At 39.7% G+C, this 14,183-nt stretch overlaps 1 protein-coding gene across 1 annotated transcript in view; it reads left to right on the top strand.

The window, feature by feature from the left end:
- The window catches only part of LOC128857004 (17-beta-hydroxysteroid dehydrogenase 13), a 36,047-nt gene that overhangs the window by 20,875 nt on the left and 989 nt on the right, over positions 1 to 14,183 (top strand). Inside the window, exons 2-5 of the mRNA XM_054092509.1 lie at positions 7,448 to 7,762; positions 7,866 to 8,043; positions 10,761 to 10,901; positions 12,751 to 12,792. Coding sequence (XP_053948484.1) covers positions 7,448 to 7,762; positions 7,866 to 8,043; positions 10,761 to 10,901; positions 12,751 to 12,792 — 676 coding nt within the window. The remainder of the gene's footprint in view (positions 1 to 7,447; positions 7,763 to 7,865; positions 8,044 to 10,760; positions 10,902 to 12,750; positions 12,793 to 14,183) is intronic.

Here is a 14,183-nt window from a genome sequence, read left to right on the forward strand (position 1 = left end):
TCCTTGCATGATTTCCTATGAGACAATGTCCTGTGAGGGAGCCTACTAAGGTTCTGATTTGAAGTCTGCTCAGTTTTATAAAGGGTTTTTCAATAAGGGTGGGTAGATGCTGAAATGGAATAAAATAGCGTTTGCTGTGTGGCACGTAGCGCCGTCTTGCTGGAACCACATGTCGTCTAGGTCCATGTGGTTCAATATGGGCCATAAGAAATTGGAAGGGCCACCACGTCTACCGAAAAATGGGCGCAATGCGCGCAACGTTTGCGTTAATGAACACTCATTTTGATAATAAAGTTTTATCATTTGAACGTGCTGTTCAATTGTGTAACTTCCCATGATGATTTGGCATAAACAACTGAATAATAAAAAGATTTGACAGATGTCACCAAAACAAAATGGCTGCCACAGGGCGCCAAAATCGACCCGCGCCAATTGAAAACCCCTTTAATACTCTTGGACAGACGTAAGTTTAGCCTTGGCCATGTTTGCCTAGCAATTTCACTGGTGTTAACGCTAATCCATCTTGATGCTTCAAGAATATAAGAAGGAGCTTAATTCTGTCGCAAGATCGTACCGGCTTGTATTTACTTATATGGATTTCGGAACACTGCAGAGTTCAAAGGAATAAAATTGCCGATGAATTGGCCAACTGTGGATCAGTGATTACTCGAAAGAGACCAGAGCCAATATTCGGAATTAGTTCCGCAGGAATCATGAATTGGATCAGCGATTATGTATGCAATTTTCATAAAGAGCGATGGTCCAGCCTAGAACGCTGCAGAACTGCAAAGTGTTTTGTGACAAGTCCGAACAGAAAACTTTCAAACTTTCTACTAAATCTTGGAAGAAAAGACATTTGGCTGATGATCGCCATTATTACAGGACACAACCCATGGAGTTAGCATATAATCACCATTGCAATCATTAAGAACCCGATTTGCCTGTCTTTCATAGAGGAACCGAATAAGACGGACCATTTTCTATGTGTGTGTCCTGCCTTTGCTGGAGTAAGGCTACGAATTTTGGGTTTCGGAGAATGAGTAAAATTCGTTCCCTCAAACTGGAGAATATTTTCAGATTTCCCAAGGAATTTAGGCAATTCTCTCAGTGCTAGCTATCTCTGTCTTTGTCTCTATTATATCTTATCTCTTTCTCCCTGTCACTGTCCTCCTTTTCTCCTTGACTATCAAATCTTTTTCTTTCCAGAGCTTCGAATACAATGGGCTTTTCAGCCTGAGTGTTTTGCGAGTTTCCATTCTCTCGTTGCTTCTTGGCTCGCCTTTTTCAAATTTCATTTCAAAGGGCTTGAAGGTGTGTGAAAAGATATTTTGTCTCGAATACCTTGCGACAATACTTTGCTTTTAAATATTAAATTAAAAATTTAATGTCATACCCGGTGCTAACTCTGAACTTTCAATTGACGGTCGGTAAACACCATTTAGGACTTTCAGTACCATTTCCAAAACCCTACCTAACAATTTTGTATGTAAAGGGAGGTTAAGTTTCAAGGGCCGGTGTTGATTTTGAATAAAATACAATTTTTTAAGAAATGATTATCATTTTTCTTTATTATGATACATAATAATTACGTATAGAACAAAATATCGGCCAAATGGCTGCCGCGGTGTCGGCGGCACACTTCCATCCGATGGTCCAAATTTTCAATGACGCTGAGGCATAATTGAGGTTCTATGCCGTTAATGAGCCGAATTATCTCATCCTTCAGCTCTTGAATTGTTGCTGGCTTATCGACGTACACCTTTTCTTTCAAATAACCTCAAAGAAAGAAGTCCAACGGTGTCAAATCACATGATCTTGGCGGCCAATTGACATCGCCGCGACGTGAGATTATTCGGCCATCAAATTTTTCGCGCAAAGGAGCCATTGTTTCGTTAGCTGTGTGACAAGTGGCACCGTCCTGTTGAAACCACATATCGTCCGCATCCATATCTTCCAATTCGGGTCATAAAAAGTTCGTTATCATCTCACGATAGCGAACACTATTCACAGTAACTGCCTGTCCGACCTCATTTTGGAAAAAATACGGCCCAATGATGCCGCCGGCCCATAAACCGCACCAAACAGTCACTCTTTGTGGGTGCATTGGTTTTTCGGCAATCACTCTTGGATTATCATTCGTCCAAATGCGGCAATTATGCTTATTGACGAATCCACTGAGGTGCAAATGTGCCTCATCACTGAATCACGAAGTGCATTTTGATTTGAACGCCCGTTTTCATAATAAGCCTGAATAACTTTAACGCATTGCTCGATTGCGTATCTTTCCATGGTTCAAATTGAGTTAGTCTGAAATTGAAAAATATCAAATGAAATGCTGAAAGAAACTTGACGTTTAGGCGTGGTTCACATTCAACATCGGCCCTTGAAATTTAATCACCCTTTATTATTGCAAATGATTACGTCTCGCCTTCCATATTATTCTTATTCTTCGTACATATATGCACTTATTTTGATGTATTTTAAAGAAAATAGAGCAAATGTGCCAAGTCACTGGTATTTTTCAAAATGATTGTGGTAATTTTTATATGTAAAAGTGTATTATTAATTTAAACACACGAGATTAGAAAGCCGTAAATACGTATTAAGAGTTGATTAAAATTCACATAAACGTCGTAAATACTTAATAATACCAGCTTTATTAAAGTTTATCTGTCAGTTGTAAATTTTCATAACTGCAATATTAAATGCCAATGTGTACACATATTCAAGATTGCAAGTCAGTAGCTAAACAATAGCAACATAAAATATAAATTATTAATTTTCATTGCAATTATTTCACTTGCATATTTAACGGACTTGGTAATAGGGGTGCCCTTATTTTTCGCTGCCATTACCAGTCTGTTCTTATTACTATTCTGTCTGACTCCGTTTACTGGCTTTTGTTTTGAGAAAAGTTTTACATAACATAGTGAATCGTTAGATAGAAAAACAACAACATTTACCAATCTTTCACGCAAAAACCATTTCAATTAATCGTAGCTTAGGTTAGAGCACCTTAGAGTAGCTTGTCTGATCAGCAATGGTCTCGCATAGAGCAGAACTGGTTGCCGGTTTGCTGTTCCCTGAATGTGCAATATCTCTCAGTGCTCAGAGCTCACAGAAAAATGCAGAACCAAGGCAACTTCGCAATCTGCAATCTACAAATGCTGGACAGTAATAAAAGAGATACTGCTATCGTTACTTGCTTCTTGTGGGATTGCTTCATTCTGCTTCAGTCCTATTTTTGCCGGGTGAGATGGTATAAGTACGCCAATCACAAGTTTACCATCTACTCTTGGAATTATCAACAGATAATACAAGGGCTGAAAAGTCCCGGGCCTAACAAAGAAAACACGGTTTTTTTTTTGTTCAGAATTAGCTTTATTCATCAACGTAATTTCCATCAAGAACAATGCAATCATTCCAGCGCCGCTCTAACATTTCAATACCACTTTTGTAGAACGATTTATATTTTGCCTCAAAATAGGCTTCAGTTTCAGCGATAACTTCTTCATTCGAGCGAAATTTCTTACCGGCTAAATCTGGCGAATACGGTGGATGTGAGAGCAATTCGAGGTTCAATTCATATTCAGAATCAGCAACACGTTCTTGGTTTTGGTCTACAGTGAGCAAACGCGGCACCCACTTTGAACAGGGCTTTCTCACATTCAAATGCTCATGCAATATAAAGCCAACACTTTTGATATCTGTACGATGTGAGCTAACTCACGCAACTTCACTTTTCGATCATTCAAACGATTTTGTGGGTTTTTTGAGGTTTCATGGTGGTACCGCCTCCTTTGGACGTTCACTGCGTTCTGCATCACCAGCCTCCCTACGACCACAAATGTACAAAAACATTCAAATATCGTCCCCTTAGTATTAAAATAGCCTATAAATTGTTTGATGTTTTGAGAAAATGAATTTCAAACTTTTTGTCGAAAGTAGCTCTCACTCAAATCTCGTTATGTATGTTAATATGTATTATTTTTTGACTGACGTTTTGACCCACTTTGTGGAACTAGAATTTGACAAAATTTTGACCACATATAAAATCGACGATGGAGAATCCAAAAATTCAAAAAAAAAAAAATAATAGCCTATGAGCGCTGGGCATTATACCTCCGCACTACTGGTTTTATTGAACCGAAAAAAATTAAAACATTGAACAACTATATTATGGATAGCCTCAAAAACCAGGTATTTTCTATGATATATGATAAAGAATCCTAAAAGGGACGAAATGAATCTGAAAATAGATTATCGATACTTTTAATAAATGAATTGTGCTGGCTTCTGGCTTAATTAATACTGTGTGGCCGAATTTTTTTTTTTTTAATTTTTTTGTTCAAAAATTTTATAAGCCTGCCAAATTAAAGAAATTTAACAAAGCACGATGATAAGTTATTTCCACTGTAAAATAATGCTCTGGCACGTCAACTTCTACTAACCTAAAAAAATATTGAATTGGCAGATCAAAATAAAATTTGTTGTATGTTCAAATGAAAGATGAGAAATTTTAATGGTGTATAAATTTTAATTGCCATTGCCTGCCGAGGGCGACCTCTATTAGAAAAAACTTTCTTAATTTGATCTTACGCCGAGATTCGAACCGACGTTCTCTCTTTGAATTCCGAATGTATTTCTGCCATGAAAAAGCTCCTCATAAAAAAAAAATACCAGTCTAACGGTTAGACGCGATAGAAGTGAAACCTTCCGTAAAACAAATTGAGAGAGAATGAGACGAAAGCAGCATTAGGAGCGGGATAATTATAGGTTCATTATAATATTGCTCTAAAGTTCATATTTTATTTTCTTCATTTTATTATTATTCATCCTCAATGTTTTCAATTTCAACAAATGATGCGAGTGGCTTTAATAGTGGCATTAATAGGCGCAGGCGTAGCGGCCATAATCCTAGTTGCCATAGCGCTGAACAGTCGCGGCGGCGCCAAACAGTTTCAACTATTGTACTGTGCAACAAAAACTCATCATCAAAAAATTGATTTATAAATTCGAGCTCATAGTTCTAAGAGCAAGTACTTTCATTCATAAAACGAGCCGCTCATATGCTAATTTTCTCGACAATTCGAACATAGTCAATATTGGAATATTTCGCGTAGAATTATTTGCCAATATTCAATTTTTGTCAAGTCGAGTGCCCGCGGCTCCGTAAATATGTTTGCACCCATATATGTATGTAAATATATGTTTCTAAATGCTCGACAACCGCAGCTGCCTGTTCAAGGTTACTGTACATTAGGCCGGGTCGATTTGTGGGAAGGCAAAAAAATCGCCCATTGCTCTGTGAAAATCATATTCTAGGGATCAGAATAAGAAATTTTGCCGAAGGAACCATACCTCTAAAACGATTTCTGATGTCCCCCTATATGGGTCGAACTTTTTAGTTTCTTTTCTATAACTCACATTCATTCATTTACATATGTTCTGACTAAATAAATTTCTTAAGAGAAAAAATAGATAATATTATAAATAAATAAAAATAAAGAAAAAACATAGCCATTTAGCTGATTTTTTCATGTAAAGGCCAAAAATGGTGATATTTTGAAATTGGGGGACATCAGAATTCGTTTTAGAGGTATGGTTCCTTCGGCAAAGTTTCTTATTTTGATCCCTAGAATACGATTTTCATAGAGCAATGAGCGATTTTTAAATCGACCCGCCCTACTGTACATGCAATGATGTGCCTATGAATGCGCGCTGGATTTCTTGAGAAATTTTACCGTATGTTTTGCTGTGGCGAGGCACATATGTACATACACACAACATATATACATATATCCGCATATATACATACATATATAAATTCACAAATTTAAATTTGCTTATGCCATCCTTCTGTGTGCCTGGTAATGAAGCATTTTCTATACATACATATATATACGTATATCTTTTTTCTTCTTCTTTTTGGTGTCGGTTTTTCGTTTCATCGAGTCTCAAATCACTCCCAACGATTCTAAAGAAGTTTTCACTTCAAAAATATCTGCCGTTCGGAGTCGGCTTGAAACTGTAGGTCCCTCCATTTGTAGAACAACATCAAGACGCACACCACAAATAGGAGGAGAGGTCGGCCAAACACCCAAAAAGGGTGTACGCGCAAATTATATATTATATATATATAAATTTTAATTACTCTAATATTGTAGTTTATATCTCTAGTACCTCTATTTTCACCGACGAATATTAGATGGAATCTGGAGATCGTGCGAAGGTTTTCTCTAGAACAGCCAATATTTCAGACTTCTTTAAAGTGCCGAAAACTAGTTGTTTTTTCAAGCAGAGGTCTTCGTGATCCTGCAGGCATGCAAAATGCTGAGGCATCGTTGTTGGATGGGAGACATAAATATTTTTTCCGATAGACAAGCTGCGATCAAGACCCTGTGGTCGCCATGCTGTGAGAGCAACAACTCTGGTCAACTCAAGGAGGAGATCAAACATCCCGAATGTGCAGGAAACACTTCTCTTATCTGGGTCCTAGGGCATAGGAACATAGAGGGAAATGAAATTGCCGATGAGCTTGCCAGGAAAATGTCGACAGAACCGATTTCAGCTCTCCCTATCTCAGATATCGGCGTTCCCTTAAAGAAGATGAAGTTGTATCTTATCGCGTGATATCCCAAAAACACTTTGACTCCAGTACGACAAAAGCAGAACGCTCCAAACTCTGAGGATCCCAGCCATTCAATTTCAAAACTCACCGGTCACTAGGTGATCGAAACCTATGTGGAGAAGCTTGGACTTCCTTACAACCCCTATTGCAGAAGCTTTGGAGATCCGGCAGAGAAAGAGATTGTTGAACACTTTCTTTGCAAACGTCCGGGTCTGGCGGCTAAGCACTTGGGGCTCCTAGTGTGCTTTTCGGGGATATCCTGAGGCAGTGCTCCAGCCTAGATCCGTTTTTCTCCTTCGCCACATCAACAGTATTGGATGGCCGTAGGTAGTTTCTCTTCCTTTATGTTTTGAAAGCTTTCTCAAGATATCTTTAGACAAAACCGCACTCTAGTACTACTTGTAGTGCACCCGTGGTACTCTTGCCTTCTAACTTACCTACCTACCTATTGATAATACGTGTCGCTTTCAATACTTTTCAATGAACCTGTAGAGTATACTCTCAGTAAAACCTCCTGCATAGGCACATACGAGTAGATATGAAATTTGTCGGAATGCATTGAAGTAAAAACACGTTTAAAGAATTGCTAATTAATTTGCAACTGAAGCAATAACTGTCTCAAACTATATTATAATATTGTATTGTAACATATACAATTTATTTATTTTTTTTTTTTTTGTTTTACTGTATTTTTTTTTTTTTTTGTATTTGAGAGACTATAAATAACACCCTAGCGTGCATGTAATTGTTAATGAATTCTATCATCTAATTCCGGTTTTTTTAACATTGCAATAAATTTTGTTTTCTTTCACTTAGTTCTAATGACTCTAGCAATAACAACAATGTGGACATTTACAATATTGCCACTGTAGTGGTTGATATAGTGTTGCTGATAGTCAAGTTCTGGATTGCTATAGTGCAATCGATCATCAAATCATTTGCGCCACACAAGATCGATGTCAAAGGTCAAACGGTATTGATCACCGGTACTGGACATGGTATTGGCAAGGAACTTGCTTTACAGTACAGTGCACTCGGCGCCAAACTTATTTGCTGGGATGTGAATGAGGAAGCCAACCAGCAGACAGTGAAGGAAATCAAGGCTTACGGTGGTGAAGCGCACGCCTACACGTAAGTGAGAAGGAGGCCTTATTTTGTGCTACATAAGCACAAAATTACATAACTAGAAATATATTTTATGTATTGAATTTTTTTATATTTACTTCTCACAAAGGTGTAATGTTATCAAACGTGAGGAGATTAACGCACTGGCCGAGCAGAACAAGAAGGAGCATGGCTTTATCAACATTATTGTGAATAATGCAGGAATTATGCCATGCCATCCAATACTGGAACACACCGAGACGGAGATAAGGAATATGTTCGATATTAATGTGTTGGCGCACCTTTGGGTGAGTGAGCGATTACTATGAAGATTATATTATAGGAATTTATTTTTTAGCCTGAAGCTATAGGCATATGTTTAGCTAACTTGTAGCCACATTCTGATACTACTTATACAAATACTATAGAGAGCTCTAGTAAGGATTTCCAACAACCCTTCCTTTCCTTTCCTTTCCTTTCCTTTCCTTTCCTTTCCTTTCCTTTCCTTTCCTTTCCTTTCCTTTCCTTTACTTTCCTTTCCTTTCCATTTCTCTCCATTTCTTTCCTTTCCTTTCCGGAGAGTAGACTTTTGCGAATATTCGAAGAGCTGCCGCTAGGCATTCAAATAAGTACTTTTATAGAGACCTTTTATCTTGCCTTGGTAGGTAGGTAGGTAAGTGAAATGGTTCAAGTACCATTCTGGCACTCCCACTAAAGCTCCGTTTTGACACCATTATGAGACCTCCAACAGGCAAATATCCACAGCCAGCCAGAGCTGTTGATGTAATGGAGAAGATTGATGGGATCTAGTTTGACGCACTGCCCGAGGCAGTTGTGAAAAGGAGCACCCAGTGACCTTAATCACCTAGCTACCAAACCCGGACATTTACAGAGAAAGTGATCAACAGTCTCCTTCTCTGTGAGGTCCCCACAGCTTTTGCAGTGGCAGTTAAATGGTGAACCTAGCTTTTCCGCATGAATGCAGTCCCCAGGACTTTCTGAGTCTTTTCTCTATTGTGCTGGGCCACAGAGTTTTCGAAATAGCACATAAAGAAATGGAGCTCCGTCTTTTCTGCGCTTTCCCGGAAAATAAGTTGTGCGATTTTCCTTTAACAACAGTCAGGCGGATGCCGATGACCGGGTAGGAGGTCTCTGAGACCAATTCAGTCCCCTTCTTGGCAAGCTCCACAGCAATTTCCTTTCCATTTATTTTCCTATGTCCTGAAACCCAAATCAGAGAAATGGTACCGGCACATCCAAGATATTTGATCTCCTCCTTACAGGAGTGGACTAGTTTGGATCTGCACCACGTCGTCGTCAGTACCTTGGTCGCGGCTTGACTATCGGAAAAAAATTGTATGTCAGCCTCGCTCCCACGTTACCTTACCATTTTGCATGCCTGCAGGATCGCTAAGGCTTCTGCCTGAAAAATACTAGCAGCATTCTGATTTAGAGAACACCCCTGCTTCAATTGCCGATTCTTGGAGTCATCAATGAACACAGATATACCAGCTTCTGTGCAGATACCCCCCGTTCCAATCCTGCTTACTTGGAAAGATTGCCCGTACACCACCCGCATACTCCAATTTACGGATAGAGAGATCTACTCAAAGTTCGGAGAAATACGGTGTTAACTGCCCGAAAATGCTACTATGTCCCTTGAGAGATTGCCTCCAGGGACCAATCTCCTTTAATCTGATTGCACTTTGAGCAGCGATAGAAATAACGTAAAAGTCAATGGGAACTAAGTGCTAAACGTCACAGTGATTCCAATGCATGCAATCCTTTGCACCTTGCCCAGTGATATTATAGTCCTTCCGAAGGGCTTCCCACCAAACCAGACATCCATACTACGGACTTGAAAGCCCATTCTACTTTCGAGTACACCTACATATCCTCTCTGGTTGTTGCATCGCCATACAATTTAATATAAGCGCGCATATTTGGTAGCGAAAGCAGAAAAGTTTCTTAAGTCAGCATGGAAATTTATTGGACAAACCTGGATCACCGCCCTCGATCTAGCCGTTGTCAGAATGGCCATATTACCATAGGAACTCTGTCTCTGTTATGAGAAACTACTTCGAGGGCACACTGCAAAGCTTGTATTATATTTTCCTACATTTTAGCTGCGACGTCGCGCGGCTACTTGATAAAGAAGTATTCAGATGCAAACGAAAGGAACATTACTTTATTGATTCCAAGCTATTGTCAGCGAGTCTAGAGCTCTAAATGCCAGCTTGATATGGAAATAAATGCTGAGATCTTCTAAACCTGTTGCTGAGCAGCCAAAGCACGCTCTTTGCTGTTGTTGTAGCAGGTATAATCACGGAACGCCATCGTCTAGCTCATCTAACGGTAGGCCCAGAAAACTGCTGTTTCGACGGATTGGGTCCAGAGAGAGATTAGGTTAGGTCCGTGGGATTAAGAGGGCATGTGAATAGGTGGTTAGTGTCGTGCGGGGACCCATACCGTTTCTAGGTGTCAATTCTGCATCAATTCAACTATAGATTGACGATTTCGTGTTTTCCACAATCAGACTTAGGCTTTGGTTTGCGATGTACTGAGTATACATAAGGTTTATACTCTTCCTCTACCGCATCTCTTAAGATCTAACCATAGAAAATATCGCTTTCTACCTAGTTTGCAAGCCAGGTCGACGTGTATTTCTGTGCAACAAAATGTATCAAAAATCATCTCAGAAATGTAATTTGCAAGATTTACGGATAGTAACTTGACAATTATTTGATTACCTCATTTTTAGCACAATTCCCAGCGCAAAGCTACGGCCGTGGGCGAAAAGACCGTCACACCGTGGCCTTTTTTCATCTAGCGAAGAATGTATCAGTAGATATAGCAACAAGTTCCCCACATCTGAGTAGAGATTAATAAATTTTGTAGATTTAATTTGGGAAAGGTTAGTCGTTCTAAGGCAACTCAGAAAACGTGGCTCTTGTAAATATTTCATGACATTGCAATAATAATAAATGTATTTGGATAAAAACAAAGCTGTTTATTTTCTTTACAGATCATCCAAGCCTTCCTGCCCGATATGATCGCACGCAATGAAGGACAAATCGTCGCTTTGTCATCATGCGCCGGTTTTTTCGGTTTGCCCAATTTGGTGCCTTACTGCAGTACTAAATTCGCTGTGCGTGGCCTAATGGAAGTAAGTAGAACATATGGACTAATTTGATTAATAATAAGGTTGTTCAATAAACTTTGTGGTTCGATAAGAAAAACACAACTTTATGGTTTGAAATACACTTCATTATTCAGTATAGTCTCTCTGAACATCAATATACTTGTTCCAACGAGATTCCAATTTATGGATTTCATCCCTGTAGTGAGAATCTGGAAGGGTTGCAAAATGCGCTTCCGCAGCTGTTATGACCTCGTCATTTGATGAAAAACGCTCTCCATGCATGATTTTTTTTAGGGTCTGGAAACAGATGAAAGTTGTTAGGAGCCAAATCTGGTGATTCCACCGATGCTCCAACAATTCGAACTTTAATTCATGGATTTTAGCCATTGTCAAAATGCTCTTCTGGCCGGCGGAATTGTCCTGATGAAAAATAAGTTTTTTCTTTTGCAAACTGGGTCTTTTTTCTCGAATTTTTTCCTTCAGCTGGTCTAAAAGATTATAAAAATATTCAGAATTTATTGTTTTACCAGTTTGCAAGTAATCGACAAACAAAATTCCTTTCGCATCCAAGTCTCATCCATAATGACGAATCGAAGCACAAGATTCACTTTATCCCTTCGAAAATATTCTAGAGAGAGGTTCTTGCTGGGAAAGTCGCATTTTTAATGTGTTTCTGTTCCATTGTTAGCGAGTGCGGCACCCATTGTGCACACAGCTTTCTGAAACCCAATACTTTGGTCAAAATATTGCTTACACTGCCCAATGAGATGCCTAGGGCTTCTACTAAATCCCTTTCATTCACTCGACGATTTTCAATACCATATGATTTCTGGTGTTGTTGCTGTTTTTTCGCGCCCTTGTCGTGGATCGTCTTAGATGCTCGTATCGAACCTCAAAACTTTTTGAACAACCTACAGGGTTTGATTGAAAAGTAATGAACCTTCCCGCGCGGAGCGTCTGCCAAGCGATCAACCGAATCGGCTGGTGGGGGAAAATGATCGTTGGACCTTCCCCTTCCACTAGAAACCAGCCCCAGTTCGCTGGCAACAGCGGTGCAGTCGACATCGCTCCGCGCGTGAAAGCTGTTTTAAAAGTGTGTTAGGATTTGGCAGTGGCGAAAATGCAGCGATCGTTGGAGCAACGTTACTCGATCAAATTTTGCGTAAAGCTAAACAAAACGAGTACCGAAACCATTGGGCTACTCAAGGAGGCTTACGGGGACCAGTCTCTGTCCAGTGCCCAGGTAAAACGGTGGCACAAGTCGTTCAAGGAAGGCCGGGAGGACGTCGAAGACGAACAGCGATCGACGCAAACAGACGATGATGTGAAATTTTTGAACATTGACCGTCGTGCTAGTCTACGTGAGATCAGTGAAGAGTTAAATTTAACTTATTACAATGTGCGGCAAATCGACCCGACCTCGTCAACAATTGGACCCTTCATCATGACAATGCGCCGGCGCACACCGCCTTCCTCTGCACCTCTGCATTGGCCAAGAAGGGGGTTCCGGTGCTTCCCCACCCTCCCTACAGCCCAGACCCGTCCCCTCCAGACTTCTTCTTGTTCCCGCGCATGAAAAGAAAGCTGTATGGGGGGCGTTTCAACTCCATCGAGGCGATCCAAAAAACTGTGACAGCCGAATTGAACGCGATTCCGGCGGATGAGTTTAAAACATGTTTCCTGCAGTGGAAGGACCTCTACCAGCGGTGTATTGACGCTCATGGGTCCTATTTTGAAGAATATTAGTTGTATAAGCCAAAAGGTTTAATAAAACTGCTCAAAAAAAATAAGGCTCATTACTTTTCAATCAAACCCTGTAGTATTAAAAAAATAAACTACTACTACACTTTTTTTAATAATTGCATACTTTTAGGCGCTGAGCGAGGAATTGCGACAAAAGTATCCACAGAATAAGGTAAGTAGTATTTTCGATGTGCCAGTTCGAATTCACAAATTTGTGGATTTCTCAAAGCATTATTTGATATAAATTCATAGCACAATGCTTTGTGCTGTTGTTGTTGCTATCGTAGCAGCATAAACATTCCCTCATACATATACGGTGAATGCTGCTGAAGTGACAGCCCATGGCCGGATATAAATCCGGTTCGTTCCGGTTACATAGAAACGACTGTCGTGTGAGCAACAACAACAATAACACAATGCTTTTTAGCCAATGTATTTCATTCAAGGCGCATTTATTAAAGGTGGCGGCACTAGACCAACAACAATGTTTTGTGCGTTTGATTGTCACAGCAAAGTATTGGAAAAGTAGAAAACATAAAATTAATTCGCCTTGTTTTATTCTGTGCTGACAGGCACATGAACACAGCGAAAAAAAACAAATCAGCTGATTTACCAACACCACCTTTAAGGGGACAGATACCTGTAAACGGCCATATTTTCCTTGATTTTCATTAAAATTATTTAAAATGAAGAAGTCAATATATTTTTTTCAAAATTGCCGTGCAGTTTATCTATACATTAAAATAATATAATTTTTTTTTTATTTTAATCATTTAAAATGGCGGATGTACACTCAATTCTTCCAGAAAGGTCTTAGCGGGGCTTTTCAATCGGCGTGCATTGTAGCATCGGCGTCAGTGACCTGAATACAAAAAACCATATGAATTAAACAAAAATGGAAAAAAAAATTTGACCGCGACTGCGCTTCAAATGGTCCATCCGCTTAGTCCAATTTTGGCATACTCTTTCCAGTTTTTCGGCCGCTATCTCACATATAAATGATTTAATGTTGTCTTCCACAAAAAATAATCTAAAGGCGCGATCTGGGTGGCCAATTGACAGGTGCCGAACGTGAAATAAAATGTTCACCGAACTCGCCTCTCAACAAGTCCATTGTTACGCGTGCTGTGTGGCATGTGGCACCGTCTTGCTGAAACCACATGCCATGCAAGTCAAGCTCTCGCATTTTGGGCAAAAAAAAGTTGGATATCATTTCACGGTAGCGCTCACCATTCACAGTTACGTTACGATTCGCAGCATCTTTGAAGAAGTACGGTCCAATGATACCTCCAGCCCATAAACCGCACCAAACTGTGACCTTTTCTGGATTCATTGGTAGCTCTTGCAATTCTTCTGGCTGATCTTCAATCCAAAATCGACAATTCTGCTTATTTACGTACCCATTGATCCAAAAGTGAACCTCGTCGCTGAACACAATTTTTCGATAAAAAAGTGGAGCTTCGGCCAACTTCCCAAGAGTCCATTCACCAAAAATTCTACGTTGCAGTAGGTCGATCGGCTTCAATTCTTGCACCAGCTGTATTATGAAAGGCTTTACACCTA

The sequence above is a fragment of the Anastrepha ludens genome, chromosome 3 (assembly GCF_028408465.1).
Source record: "Anastrepha ludens isolate Willacy chromosome 3, idAnaLude1.1, whole genome shotgun sequence".
Taxonomy (NCBI): Eukaryota; Metazoa; Arthropoda; class Insecta; order Diptera; family Tephritidae; genus Anastrepha; species Anastrepha ludens.